At 41.2% G+C, this 14915-nt stretch overlaps 1 protein-coding gene across 1 annotated transcript in view; it reads right to left on the reverse strand.

Moving 5' to 3' along the window:
• Positions 1–658: 658 nt before the first annotated feature.
• The window catches only part of LOC101175467 (cholecystokinin receptor), a 58317-nt gene continuing 44060 nt past the window's right edge, over positions 659–14915 (reverse strand). The window contains exons 4-5 of the mRNA XM_004066683.4: positions 6344–6471; positions 659–3476 (exon numbers count right to left, since the gene is read on the reverse strand). Of these exons, the coding sequence (XP_004066731.1) occupies positions 2917–3476; positions 6344–6471 (688 nt within the window). The 3' untranslated portion in view covers positions 659–2916. The remainder of the gene's footprint in view (positions 3477–6343; positions 6472–14915) is intronic.

Below are 14915 nucleotides of genomic sequence, written 5' to 3' on the forward strand. Positions count from 1 at the left end.
AGTCCGGCCAAGACTTACTCAGATGCCAGTTTCTGATGAACTACTGCCGCGTTGCAGAAACTATGTCCTACAAAACGACAATTTAAAAAAAATTGGGCTAAAAAGGGCATGATCATGATTAAAAGATCACTGGACACGCTTTTAAATAAGATAAAATCATCAAAGAAGGACTTAAACATTAGAGTTTTGGCTCTTCTGTTGATGTTCTTTCAACTACCGTAACTCTTGGACCGTTTTTCGCAATTGACGTAATTCCAACAGATTCTGAAGATGAGAAAAGCAGCTTTGCGTTGACATACACATTCACATAAGTAAAGTGTTAATGTAACTGATGTAAACCAAAGGATTCTGACACAGAGAAAAGAAACTTTGTTGTGTATATATGTGCTTTTCCTACCTTTGGAATTTTTTGAAATTCCGTTCATTGCGTAAAATGGTCAAAGAGTTACAATAGCCAGCGACAGCTCCAGTGTTAAAGAGTTAACCGTGTAAAACCTGTAATGTATGGATCTTTTATGAGTTGTTCTTTGTGAAAAGATAAATGTTATGTCACAGGATCAAAAAAGCCTGTCAGGCGCAGAATACGATACCTTTAAGGTCACAGTGACCTAAAAGTTAAGACAGTATAGTCAAGAAGAAAAGGAGAAGGAAAGATGTCTGGATTCCAATTTAGTTGTGTTTTTTTATTATTATTATTTTCACGGTTTCATTTTCATTACAGTTTTCTTTCAAGGACATGACACCTTGAGCAAATACACAACATTAAACAACAAAGAAGTATCGACGCACATTTTCCAAGTAGATATTCTATTAAGTTTTCATGATGTGTGTCATGTTCTTTATACATCACTTTTTTTTCTTTCTTTTTTTAATCTGCAAGGTCTGTTTACCATTGAGTATATTTCTTTAACTGAAGGTTTAGAATTTCAAAAATGAATCTTTCAACAATGTGCCATGGTCTTGTCCTTGATGGTTCTTTCAAGCAAAGCCGTTTTCACAAGTCAGAGCTACTGAAGCATATGGAAGGAAATCAGTTCTGCTAAGGCTTCGCCATATTTGTTACAAGTTACAAATCCGATAATTGGCTAGGTAACGCAAAGCATGCTCTAAGGACTAATACAAACTTCTTTTTTTGCTCTCTAGCTTACATGTGACCCAACCTTTCTGCATTTGACCTCCAGGGAAAAAAATGGTGATTGTTGCCTTGCACCAGACCTCTGTCAACAGTTTTGTTCCTTTCAATTAGCACCACCAAAGATCAGATGGCACTGTGGATTCTACATAGCACAGAAATAGCTGAATTTGAGTTTATATCGTCTTGAGTGTGCCATGGTTCAATACCTTCCTCTGTCTGCTATATGGAACTAAAGGGGGAAAAAACTACAAGACTTGCCTGCAGACGTCAACGTCCACAACCGGAAGTCCTCGACCAGAACCAGACGTACCCCATACTGCTAAAAAAAACAACTTTATTTTAGCTGCCGACCCTAAAAGTTAAAGATTTTCCTGATTGAAGCTATAATAAATCTCTACATTCCTGATTAGGTTTTTAAAATCAAGGTTAAGATTAATTAAGATTAAGATTAATCTGTCCTTGAGTTTCAGATTCAGTTACAACCCTTTGCATACATACTTTTCATTCATTTTCATTCCAACTTTGGCATTATGATAAATCCTCTTCTGACCTTTGACCCCCAAGGATGGTGCATTTGTCTGTTGTCTCGTCTTCATTCCATGCTTGGATATGATCAAATGAAATGTGCCCTGGCGCAGTTTGCAAAGGTGAAAACGAGTTTTTTAACAAGCGTGCACCACTAATCAAAGTTGATTGTGTTTATTGGTAAAGTGCTTGAAAATGTGGCTCCTTCGTTTAGACCTGGACTATGGACAACGTAGACGTTGTCCAAGAAGTCAGACCCTTGACTCGCTGTAAGTCTCACTTTTAGTCACTGCTTTGAGCTACCCTTGATCTTCACAGCTTTTGCCTCATATATCACATAACTTTACTGAATTGGTCCCATCCAACAGAATCTCCAGCCCTAGTTTGGCCAGTCTCTTGACTTCTGGTCAAAGCAGCGTTAAATGAAAAGTTAAATGACCGAAAGTAGCCAACCTCAATTCATCATTCGGAACATTCTCCTGGGATTCTCCGCCGTCACCCCGCCCTGGCTCCCAAAATGTCAGATATCGATCTTTTTGACAGCCGAATGAAGGACCACAAATAATATTAATGACATGGATTGGACAGCAGGTGGACTAACATACAGAACAGAGGTGCTCTTGTGATGTTTTGACCTCGTAGAAATCTTTGGAAAGGAAAGAACGACTGTCTTTGAGATTAGGGGGGAAAAAATCACATTCAGGCAAGTTTTATCAAGTTGTTAAAAGGAAAATGAGAATGTTACATGCAATAGCCCCAATCTCCTCTATAATTAAAACACTTTTTAGCCTTCTTTCATTTCCCCCCCACTTTTTTCTGACTCTTTGTGAAAACCAGTAAACCAAAAGAAGGAACAAAATTAAAAATAATCCTGTCGCATGGTTTTATCAAAACATTTACCAATAGTTACAACAATAGAAGCTGGTATTTATGTATACTACTCGTATCATAAGGAAAACACAGAATAATAACAAAGCTACACGAGGCGCACAGGCACTTGATGTTTTCTCCAGGTTGCAATAAAGTAGTTGCTGCCAATGATTACCACTGTAGGAATGTCACTAAACTCAAGCAGCAGGTTATTTTTTTCCACCTTGCACATCAAATTTGAACTAGACCTTTTAGGAAGGATCTCACTCAGCGCATGACTCAAAATTTATTAGGAGTGAGAAATTGAAGTTGGGGTGAAAACAGATGGCGCACAACATGACGGCTGCTGACAGCCAATGATGAGAGCACCCGAGCCTCCTAGGGGTTCAGCAGGTGCCAGCGCTGCTGACGGTGGTGTAGCTGAACTTGGACATTGAGGTCACCATGGAGGTGGCCATGGAGGCGGCGTTGATGCCGTCCTCACCCTCCCTCCTCCTGCGCCACCAGCACAAACGGCACAGGCGGTTGCGGCAGCAGCAGGCGAAGGTGGACAGCAGGGCTTTACGGAAACGCGTGTTCATGAAGCAGTAAATGATTGGGTTGACGCAGGCGGAGGTGTAGGACAGCAGGTGGATGAAAGAGATGGGAGCTCCTGACAGGGTTTTGGAGGCAGACTTGTCATCGAAGGCCTTCCATGTGTTGACCGAGTACAAAGGCATCCAGCAAACGAAGTAGAGAGCTACGATCACCATCAGCATGCGGATGACTCGCCTCTTGGCTTGGAGTTTGGCCTCTGAGGTGTTACTACGGGCGCGCTCGGTCTTGGCCTGAATGGCGCTGGACGTTGCGGAGAGCGTGGGAAGCTCCACAGCAAACGAGGGCTTTTTGGAAACTTGAATGTAGCAGCCGTCATCGTCATTTGACCCCATCACACCATTCTTCTGACCTGTGAAAGAGTCAAATCAAAATCTCAAAAACGATGCCATTGATCTGTATTAAATGGAAGTTCAAAAATGTGATGGAGACGAGATGTACTAGACCTTCAATTTTGATAAAGTTGATTGTTACTATTGGGCTAGGTGTCAGGTACCTTTAGTAAAGCTGCAATACACTTCAACTAGTATGTAGGTAGCACTACGATGCCCTAGGTGCTTTCCCATTATATTTTTGCAATTGTTGCACTTGCTAACTTTGAACGGTTTTGTCACCGCCACTGACAGCCAATGCTGACACCACACGAGCCTCCTAGGGGCTCAGCAGGTGCCAGCGCTGCTGACGGTGGTGTGGCTGAACTTGGGCATTGAGGTCACCATGTAGGTGGCCATGAAGGCGGCGTTGATGCCGCCCTTTCCCTCCCTCCTCCTACGCCACCAATTGCTAACTTTGAACGTTTTCGTCAAACTGATGATCCAGTGTTTTTTTTCTCATTTTGAAAGTTTATCTCTTTTCTGCCCATCGCCCTAAACTCGCAGATATCACGCTTAAGCTACGTACACACTGGACATCATTTAGCCCATGGTGTTCAAAGGGAGGGGCTTCTTCTTCTTCTTCTTCTTTTTCCATTGTTACCTTCTGCCACCAACAGTTAGAGGAGGCATGAAATGGTGCAAATCTTGCGGTTTGGGCACAAAACGGAAACAATTTGGTCGTTGCTAGTGTCCTTGCAATGGCGGATGTGGTTTACCACATGTCAGGAGATATTATCTTTATTCAAAAAGCAAACACAGAAGTTGTTAGCCTAGGTTTCACTGACAGCGTTAAATGGCCACACTTTTTGTACGTAGATCTCAAAAACTATTGTAAAAATCTGTGAATGTGATTTAGGTTTACCTGCATTTATTGGAAATGGCTGCTGGAATGCCCGTTGCAGAGGGTGGTGTGAATCTATCTCTACGGTTCTGTAAAATATATTCAGCCTTTTAATAATTACAACGTCTAGTTGCACTTTTATTGTTGTCAGCTCTACTGCAGCTTCCCGGGCAGACTGTCATACTGACCGCACGATACTACTTTGGCGTGGGCGGAGCAATACTGCTACCAAGTGAGTAACTGTTAGAACCATAGTGTTTTTTTCCAGATAGTTTGGTTCTTTTCGAGCTTTGTCTTCCAATAAAGCCAAACCAGATGGCGTTCTTCACCTGTTTAAACTAAGACCACAGGACTGTTTTAGTTTCAAAGGAACCATGGCAATCAATTTTTTGATTTAAGGATTTCTATAAAGGTTCCTTTTGAGTGCTTCAGTTTTCCGTGGTGCTTATATGAATTTCAAATAAGTGTATTCTTAAGTGGCTGTAGGTATGGCTGTCCTCCTAATCTCTCCATGGTTGGGTTCAATTAAATTCGTCGACTGACATGAACCATACCACTGAGATAAAGTGCAAAAAGACTGGATTTAGTGGATTTAGACACAGCACATGTCTTCGTAAGGAAAGTGGTTTCTTCTAAATTCCTTTGGGAGAATACTTTAAAATCCCGTCCCCAGAGGGGCGAACGGAAAGTAATTTGAAAGGATGGAAAACCTCTCCTAGAGTGAGACTACCGTCGCTCCTAGACGATATAGTTTTCTCAGATTTCCAGAGGGAAATACAATCTTTAAGGGCCGTCCACACGAATAACTTGAAAGCTGTGAGGATCAGCACTGCAGAGCAACATCAATCTGTGAGCACCGCTCTAAAGAGGACGCCGCAATCTTCGGCTCTAACGGGCTCCAATAAAATCCAACGACCAGCCGTGGGAGAATCCACCCCTTTATGAGAGCTGTCACCTCCAGAGAGCAATTTTTAGTGCTACCGGTGTGCGAGTCAGAATCAGTTTGGGTTCTTTCTGGTTCATTTTAGTGGTCCAGGTCTTGTCTAGGGTTTTCCCTTAGATTTTTCTTTTCTGTCATTTTTTAATTTCTTTAGACGTCCTTCCCAAATCGTACTCAGAAGCTCCGTCATTTACATTAAAATAAATTGCGTCATAGGCCATTGCCAACTGGACCCTGTACCACTTTTTCTGCTAACCCGAGTTTGGTTGTTTGTCAAACAAAGTGGACTGTCAAAAATAACATGAAGCTTATTTATTGAAAGCCATTCGTTTTTTCAGGGAATTCTAAACGGGGCACGGACAAATTGACTGGATAATCCCTTGCTGACCTGACTTGGATACGTTTGCAAATTTTATTTTGTCTATTGCATCTTGCCAGTTGATCCTGAGGCTCACCTCAACGCTTCAGTGTTTGTAATTAATGTTAATCAAAACGCGCCTCTGTTATCTCATTTGACTCTAACCCTTCAGACGATGTCATTTGGGTTTTCAAATTGCTGCGCAACATCACAGGTCATTCCCAATGTAATTACACTCTAATAACCTCTCTCATTTTTTAGGTTTTAATTATTTAAAAGGCTTCCTTCATAAGAATGCTGGCTAAATTTACCAAATATTTGATATTATTCTGGATTTCTGAAGAACCACCGATGATGGTTACTTCTATTTACTTTGGCGTAAACATAGTTCTATACAAACTCATGCAATGGAATGGAAACCAAAAATTGTTGCTCTCCATTGACTTACAACTGAGCTGCAATTAATGCCTAACAACAAGGAGAAAATGTAATTTTGTGTGGTACAGGTGCAGAGGTATTAAAAGAAAATGTTTTCTGCTAAGGGGTAAAGAAACAAATGACTTTGTTCTGGGGGGGAAAAAAAGAATTATATAAAAGTTCTGTGAATTGGAGATTGCATAACATCATGACCCTAGATAAATCATTTTCTTCCTTTTCAATAGTAGCAGCCTTTCACGGTTTGGTCTGGGTTTAAGTCGGGTCTCACCAGTGGTCTCCTTGTTCTGGCTCAGCTCAAACTGAATGCCTCGGTAAAGCTCTCTGGAAATCAGGCCGTAAGCTGTAATCATCACCACTCCCGGGACGAAGAACAGGGTGAACAGCAGCAGCACGTACCTAGGAAAAAAAGACGAGAGCAAGAAACGGGGGGGGGGGGGGGGGGGGGGGGGAGTCACTTGTGAAACCGAGCGACCTTCAAAGGCACATTTTGAAGACATTTCCCAAAACGAGCTGAATATTTTTTTCACACATGCACTACCGAAGGCTGTAAAGATGCCTGGGGCCTTCCCAAATGCCCCTTATTATTCTGTTAGAAAGAAGATGGCATGGGGCTGGGGGTTTCCCCTGCGGCTTTTTCCCTGAAGCACTGGATCTGTCTTTCCTTGAAATGTTTATTTACTCGCCTTGTTGCTGATGCAACATTGTAGGGCATCAGCATATTTCATGTGCTGCTGCAGGTTTATTAGTTCCTCCTTAAAGCGGAGCGACGGCGCACAGCTTTCTTTTTATGTCCTACAGCTTCCAGCTCTGAAGAAGACATTTGTTTCGCTTTTGAAGTGACACACAGGAGGATGAATTACCCAAAATGATAGGACCTGATGCTCACTTGCTCAATGATGCATACATTTGTTTGTGTTGCGTCCTAAATCAAACAACTGCTTGATACCATGGCGCCCTGATTACCAACCGGCGGTACGTGTACCCCTCGGGGTGCACTGTTAGTACATTAATAGTACAAAAGAGTAAAATAAAATGAACATCTCAAATGATTTCAAATGTTTTGTCAGAGGTTTGGGTCTTAAAGGGTCGTAATAATCCCAGTTCAGCCTCTAGATGAACTATTGACCTAAACACTGAAATCCTGTGACTCTGCTCTCAGACACTCTACATCAACTTACTTTCAGACCCTTCCAGTATTGTTTCAGCTTTTTAATGAAATATTAGACAGTTCTAAACAACAGAGTTAAAATCTGAGTTACACAAAAGCTGCTTTATGAGTCCAGATTACTCCAAAAGCGACATTAGTTAAATCCGGACTTGATCAGTTTTTGATCAATCCAATTATCTCTACTCAGAAAATGCAAAGTTGATTTTATAAAATTGATTTCCTTTTAACCCTTTTTAAAAAAAAAATTTTTTTTAACTTGTCCTGTCCAACAGCTGGGCAAACATATGAGAGCTGAAGGCCTATTAAGTTGGACATATTTTATTTTCACAACAGGGGTTGTGAATCTTCTGACAAACCAGAGGTATGTCTGAATAAACCCCGTTTGTAATCGAACCATGAAGCAGCATAAAGCAACAAGTTTCTGGATGGTTATACTCATTCCAGTGAGGTTCAGATGTAATACAAGCCTATAAGGGCGGGGCCTGTCCACACACAAACCCAAATGTTATAGCATACCTGTTGGCTCAAAAAAAATGTCTACATGTCAACATGTACACAATACAAATAATGTTCACAAACGCATACCTATGCCTTTAAACCAACTAGTGTGAAATATTTCCTTCAGTCACGCCAACTATTTGTACAAAGGTGAGCTAACACCTGCGCTCAAGTGAGTGTTTATGTTCTTCTAAAATGGATGATGGAATGTGGAAAGAAGGCGGGAAAGTGCCCAGCCATCCCCATACCAAGACCCCCGCTGCAGCAGTAGCGGCAGCCAGAACCCCCCCCAACGCCCGCACGGCAGCAGAGAGTGAACAACCGCCCCCCGGGCGACCACATCCGCCACCCCAGGCCAGGGCCAGCAGGACCGCCGCGAGTCCCCCAGAGCCAGAGAGCAGGGAGGCATGGGTGGACAGAGAGCGCAGCTCCAGCCCAACCAAGAGAGCACCAGGAGGGCCCAACGCAAGGCCCCACCCCAGAGGAGCGCCCACAACCCCGGACGAGCACCCTATCACCACCCAAGAGTTTGGGGCATCCCCCCGCCCCAACCCCAGGTACGAGCCGGGACCCCCTAAGGGGGGGGGAACCCGCTCCGCGCTCCAGGCAGCCACCCACCCGGCCCACATTTGGTCCACGAAGGAGCCAGGCAGGGGCCAACCATCCCCTCCCAGGAGGAGGGCACCCAGGAGAAGAAGGGGTCCACAAGAAGTGTTGTAAACATGGCCCAACCAGGCTTACCCACAGTTGGAAATTTGGTGAGGCCCAGCACTCAGGGGCAAGGACCAGAACCCAGACCACAGGGACACGGACACCCCCAGGCTCAGGTGTAATGTTATTCCCGGCTTCTGGCCTTGCCAGAAAGCTCAGGGATCCCTCTCCTTCATAGCAAAATAAACCTACTGTGCCTCAATCCAAGTCGTATTTTTCTAATATTGATATAAGATTTATTTAATTTTGACACCATTTTTAATGTTATAGGTCGATTTGATTAACAACTTGCCTCAGACAGATCGATCTGGTTGGATTGCAGGAATATAAATCGACTGAGTCGATTGATCGTTACAGTCCTTGCAAACACTTTTGTAAAGTGCATATCAGCACAAAATCGTTTTTCTCTGCTTCAGGCAATGTTGGAATTGTGGGGATTGTGTAAATGGTTAAAGAGTTCTTATAGAGGGTTTAAACAAATTCTTGCCTTTTTAAAGCAGAAAAAGCAAGTTTTTGTAAGTTTATAATGTAAAAATCAAGGATTTATAATAATTTGAGTGAAATCTTTGTTTTATTAAATCCCTAATTATGTAAAAATTTATATGCCAGTCACAACAAATTCTGATAAATTTTTATTAAATTGAATTATACATTTATTTATTAAGGTAAATAAGTTATATTTTTAACAACTATCTTAAATTTAATTTATCCAAAATCTCAACACATACAGTATGTAAGGATATAACAAAGAGGCTTCGTGGGGTGAACCTAACCTCAATACTGATAAAGTTGCTCAACCCCTCTTATTTTGTCTGTTAGCCTGGAAACATAGAAAAAAATGAGTCAAGGATTTGTAATGCAAAACCTTTCTTTGAACAATAAAAATAAAAAAGATTTTAAGATTTTCAGTTCAATCGTTAAATGAAGTATTTGATCCCTTTGCTCTACCAGATGTGGAAAAACCCTTTTGTCTTATTGCAGTTCCTCTCCACATCATTAAAGTTTCATGGCTCATGAGCTCAAGCTGCCTGCATAGATTTACTGTGGGATTAATGTCTGGAAATCTGCTGAACCTACACCAGAACCTAAATCTGTCTTTTTTAGAACACGTTGTTTGTGGTTTGTGACTGTATTTTTAGGTGAATAGATAGAAATTTATTAATGATACATGATCTCCTTGGAGATGTTCTATTCTCTTAGTGCAACCTCCATGTGTTTTCAGGGTCATAGACCTGCTCTGAAGAGCTGGAGGTTGTCATCTGACTTCTTTAGACATTCATCAGCAAACTTTTTCTTGATTTTTTATTTGTATTTTCACTTGTGATAGTTTTTTGTTGTACTGATGGGTCCACCTTCCTTGATATCCCATGCATACTTTTGTGTCGATACCTGGTAAATCCTCATCGTGTTACTGTTTAAATTCCATACTGAGATCTTTCACAGTGAAGAGGAGAAGTTGTTTGAGTTGACAAAGGCCTTGTAGATAATTCTGCTTTTAGCATTTGGCTGTTCACGCTGGACTGTAGCTACCCGATACTAGCACAAGTACCTACCTACATTTGGAAGAGGCTTGGTGCAACATTTTGAAGTGTGGCAAATCTCGTGATCTTGCTTCAGACTTTCTTTCAAAGCTCTATTCCTATACGATGAAAGACTTGATGTTGTATAATTCTAGCCGGGCACAACACGCACTTATTGATTTCTCCTTTATGATCAATTTTCATCGGTTGGCACTTCCGTGAACTGAACAACGCTACCCCACGTCACTACCAAATCCTACTCCCCGATTGATTGAAGTACAACTTTAATTTCACCAGGCCATGCGTTTTGTTCGCTGAGCCCAAAAACAGGCTTAGAAACTTGCATAGTTATATGTGAACACGAGAGTTTTGATCGCAGAAACCCAAAATGGGCATTTACATTGACTTTTCATTGGAAGTGGGCGTTTGAACGCGTATTCCCAAAGCTGATGTGAACATAGCATTACCTTTTTTAGGTAATTTAATGAATCTACCATAAATTATAGATTTATCTCACTTTTCCAGTAGTGCTCAATCATGGATTGCAAACCCTTAACAGTCGCTAAACTATCTGTGGTTGGCTTAACAATTCCATACGGTGTCATCTTATGTATTGATTTTTGTGCAAATCAAAGCAATTAGGTTAACGTGGAGTAGATGTATCTTTATTCCTGGCTGCATAGGAGCATAATTGACACATAAAGTGTCGTTTCTGCTGAAGACACAGTTGCAATAATCTGCAAGTGTCGCAACAGCAAAGTCAGAGCCTCAACAAAGAGCCTTCTTCTTCCTCCTGCCACAACACTGCAGAGGTGAGGCTCACTTGAAAGATTTAACAAAACAGTTTCTTCAGTAAATCAAAGGCGCTCCACTCGCGCTGCTCACTTACACTGTCATATGAATAATTGAAATTACTGGTTGCTGTCTCTTCACTTTCTCATCCTTCTGCTGCTCCCTTCTTCGCCGCTCAGACGCTCTGAAGTGCCAGCACCTTTCCAATGTTATCGGCCCATTAAACGGCTGACATGGGTTGTTATCGCTCCGGTAATTATGCATAGGTCTTGGTGGCGAGAGGAAGAAGAAAGGAAGCTCCAGTTGATCTCAGATGCGCAGAGGGCAGCTTTAAATATGTAGCTGCTCTCCAGGTACAGACAAAGAAGCGTGACCAATTGTTTTTCTTCTTTTTCTTTTGCATGTGAAAGAGTCACTTCTTCATAAAGCCAGTGATGAAAGTCTTCCGGGAATTCCCGGAAATCCGGGTTTTTGAGCAAACCGAACGTACTTTCCGGGAAATAAAGACCTGATCTCTACGGACAAATCGCTTTCCGGATTAGAAAATGGTCTGAAATCAGCTAATTTTAGCTTTATTTTCTATATTTCTCCGCAGATCGCTTCCTCTATGGTCGTGGCCATCTTTCGTCTTCCCGGCCTAATTGACCAATGACGGGACGTTTTAGTTGCTTTCGGATGCGTCGACGGGTCTGATTGGCTCTGTCTGCACCACGTGGTCAGCGTGACTCGCTTCCCTAGAGACCAAAACTGGCGGACCCACGCTAAACTTTCACAAACACATCTGAAGAGTTTGCGATCAAATTTGTGTTAAAATAATGGCAGGCATCGTCATTATTGAGCGTGGTCACGACCTCAGTTGTGAGAAGACGATAAAAAACAAATTGAAGTGGTCTTGGCTGGAAAAAAAAGATTTTTAAGGTAGTGTAGGTCAAATACTTTTTTGTGTAAAATAATATCAAAACCACATTTTGAAATAATTTCAATTTTAGTTTTGAGTTTCAGTTTTTATTTTGAATACATTTCTCTATCTAATTTATTTGTATTTCCTAATTACCATGATTTAGTTCAGTATAGTTGACATTAATTATAAGTATTTGATGGTTTGGACCCGCACTCCCTTAAAAAATAATGTTTACAATGTTTAGTTTAGTTTGTATGTTTGTTTTGATATTTCCCAGATTACTTAGTATTGGTGTTAAAGAATTGATGTATTATGTTATAGAAAGATAGTTTAAAGCAGATCCCATATTTTGATCTAATTATAGTTTGAGAAAACAGTGCAAGTGGATGTTGTACATCAGTCATTTCTAAAGCAGAAATAATGTATAAATAACTGAGGTATTTTCATAGAATATCATAGTTACTGGTGTTCTTTTTGCCATTTGGGGCTTTGATGTTACTATATTTTAGCAATTGTATGTTTTGCAGCTTTAAGGAAAAGCGTAGATTGTAGGATTGTGTTACTTTGAGCAATTTTCCAAATTCTTTTTTAGGACCAGCAAGTCCTTAATGGAGAGTCAAACTAGGGGTTTGAATGACAAATCATGATGCTCCAATTAGTCTTAGTTTCTTGATAAAGAAGTGAATAACTAGCTGCCAGAATGCACCAGAATGCATCTAAGACCACGTATTTTTCCAAAATTTCGCTCTGTGCCCGCCATATCGCTCAAAGAAAAGTTCAGGGATTTTTTCCTTGCCTGACTTTCATCACTGTAAAGCATGAAGCTGGTTTTTGTATCAACTGGTCCTAAAAGCAATGTTGCCCCACAGTGAAAGTCAAAAACAGGGGCGTCCGAATGTTTTGCAAAGAGAGGCCTCACCAAACTACAGTTGAGGTGAAAATGTTTTAGGGCCAACCATACAGCCTAATGTTCTTTGAACTATTACAAACAATAAATGCAACTGAAATATTTAATAAACGTTTTATTGCAATGGTGTACATTTATTTTCTTTACTGTAGGCGTGTAGTGGCAGCCACTCCTCAGTCAGTCTGCCCCAGGGCAGCTGCGGCTCCATCAGCAGCTTGGGATAACCAAGTATGAATGAGGAGTGAATGAATAATGGATGCACATTGTAAGCGCTTCAAACGTCGGGAAAAGTGCAGATAAATCTAATCCATTATTATTATTAAATTACACAGAAAAAAATAGAATTGAAATATGTTTTTATCAAAATTACTGTCAATTTTGTGCACCATTTATTCTCAGCTTGTCTTAGATGCCGTGTCCCGTCTCATTTGGTATTAAACTACTTATAAACAGCCACAATCTCTGAGAATGTTAGGCATACACAGATGTTTCCCATTTCATTAAAAATTTACTTCAAATATTAGGGCTTACAAAAAAGGGGTCACCCTCACTCCTCCAGATTTGAATTGCTTTAGAAACGTGGGGATCATTGGAGAAGGTAACCACCAATTTCAATAGCACACACAGGGCCCGTTTTGAGGGACGGTTTGGGTGATCAGATGCCGCGTTGGAGGATAGAGGCAAGACCCAGAAACATGAACCCCAGAATAGCTTGGGACCATTTTTATTTTATAAATTATTTGTGAATCCTTGACTATGACCAACCAGTCAGCCACGGGGAGGGGTGAAGCAGGAACAGCAGGATTGTTCTGCTAAAAATACAACATTTTATTAAATCAATAAATCTGATTTCTTTCAATTGCCCTTTTTCAATCTGAGTTTGTACTGCTCTGCTTTGGAGCATGTGCAGCGGCGTTGAAAATGATTAACCTCAGTTAAAACTCACACATATGAACACAAAAAGCCGAACAATAAGCCTTGATTACAAATCTTTCGTTAAAATAGGGATTTAGTTAAATTATTTAACCAAACCTGCGATTCTGTGAACAGAAGTGGACTACTCCACCTCTGTTATGTTTTAACAAACATGTTCTAAAATCATAAGTGGAGCCTTTTGTGCTTCTAATATCGGGGATGGGAGTGCCATGTGTACAGTCCATGCTGTAAACAGTCAACCTCGTGATGGTGTAACGTCCAACCCGTACCTTCTTACTCAACTAAATTGAGACATTTTTTTAACCTGTAGTCTTTGTTTTTTGGATTGACACTTAGGGATAAACCTGCTGGACTCTCTGCAGGAAAACATAGTTTATAACACTACAACTTTCATCAGAGTCCACAGGTTTATACTTCTGAAACCGGAATCTTCAGTACCAATAATCCGTAATGATCAAAGTGAATCGCTTCTGCAGCCAGATCATTTGTCTGATTAGTCATAAAGCCTTTAACAAAGGATGGCAGCGGTGCACATCAGTCTGGACATAAAAGCGGCGGCAGCAGAGAGGAAGAGCCCATCTGTCATTCACTCTGATATTCTAATGTCTTCCAGGACCACTCTGAACTCGGCACAGCCCCTCGCTTTCACCGCCCATTTAGGACTTCAAAGTGTCTGATCAGCTGGCTGTTTGATGAGCTGGAAAGTCTTTGAGACAAAAGCTCAGTGGAGCACACATGTGAGTGGGGCGAGCCACTCCGATATAAATGATTATTGGGGATCTGAGCTTTGTTTGGGTCAAAACAGAAAGCCTTCCGGCTGATGCGACCAGTGAAAAAAAGAGAAAAAAGAGCCGTTTATGACTGTTCATACAAGCCCCGGAGAGACTGTGAGGGGTTTTACAGGCCAAGTATCCCACTACTGCTGCACTTTTGAAGTATTTCAAGGCAGATTGTTCCCCAAAATTGGGGTTTTATACAACATTTCAAAAGTTGGTGAAGCAGCACAGAAAGCTGCTCAGTTAAGTGGAACAGGACAAGCCGGGTAAAGACTGAATTGGATGGGACTTGGGTTTTTGAAGCAATTTAATGGATTTGCGAGGTCTATCCATATTGAGTCTTATTTTCAGCATTGGAACATGCCCAGAATAACCGTTTAGATCTGAGGGAAGGCAAAACAAGCCCCCTAGTTACTACCAAAGTAGTGCTACTTTTACATAAGGGGGCAAAATTTACATTTAAAGACGCCGTTCGAATGTTTGTTCTCCACCTTCAAAATCTGTTGTTGAATTGAACCAAGAACTACTGCGTTTTCTGCACAACATGGTGCACTGGAGTATGAGGCACTCCATCAATGAATGAGCTATTTTCAAAACTATGTCATATTCTGCATAATGGGCATCAAACTAT

This window comes from Oryzias latipes, chromosome 2, assembly GCF_002234675.1.
Source record: "Oryzias latipes chromosome 2, ASM223467v1".
Classification (NCBI taxonomy): domain Eukaryota; kingdom Metazoa; phylum Chordata; class Actinopteri; order Beloniformes; family Adrianichthyidae; genus Oryzias; species Oryzias latipes.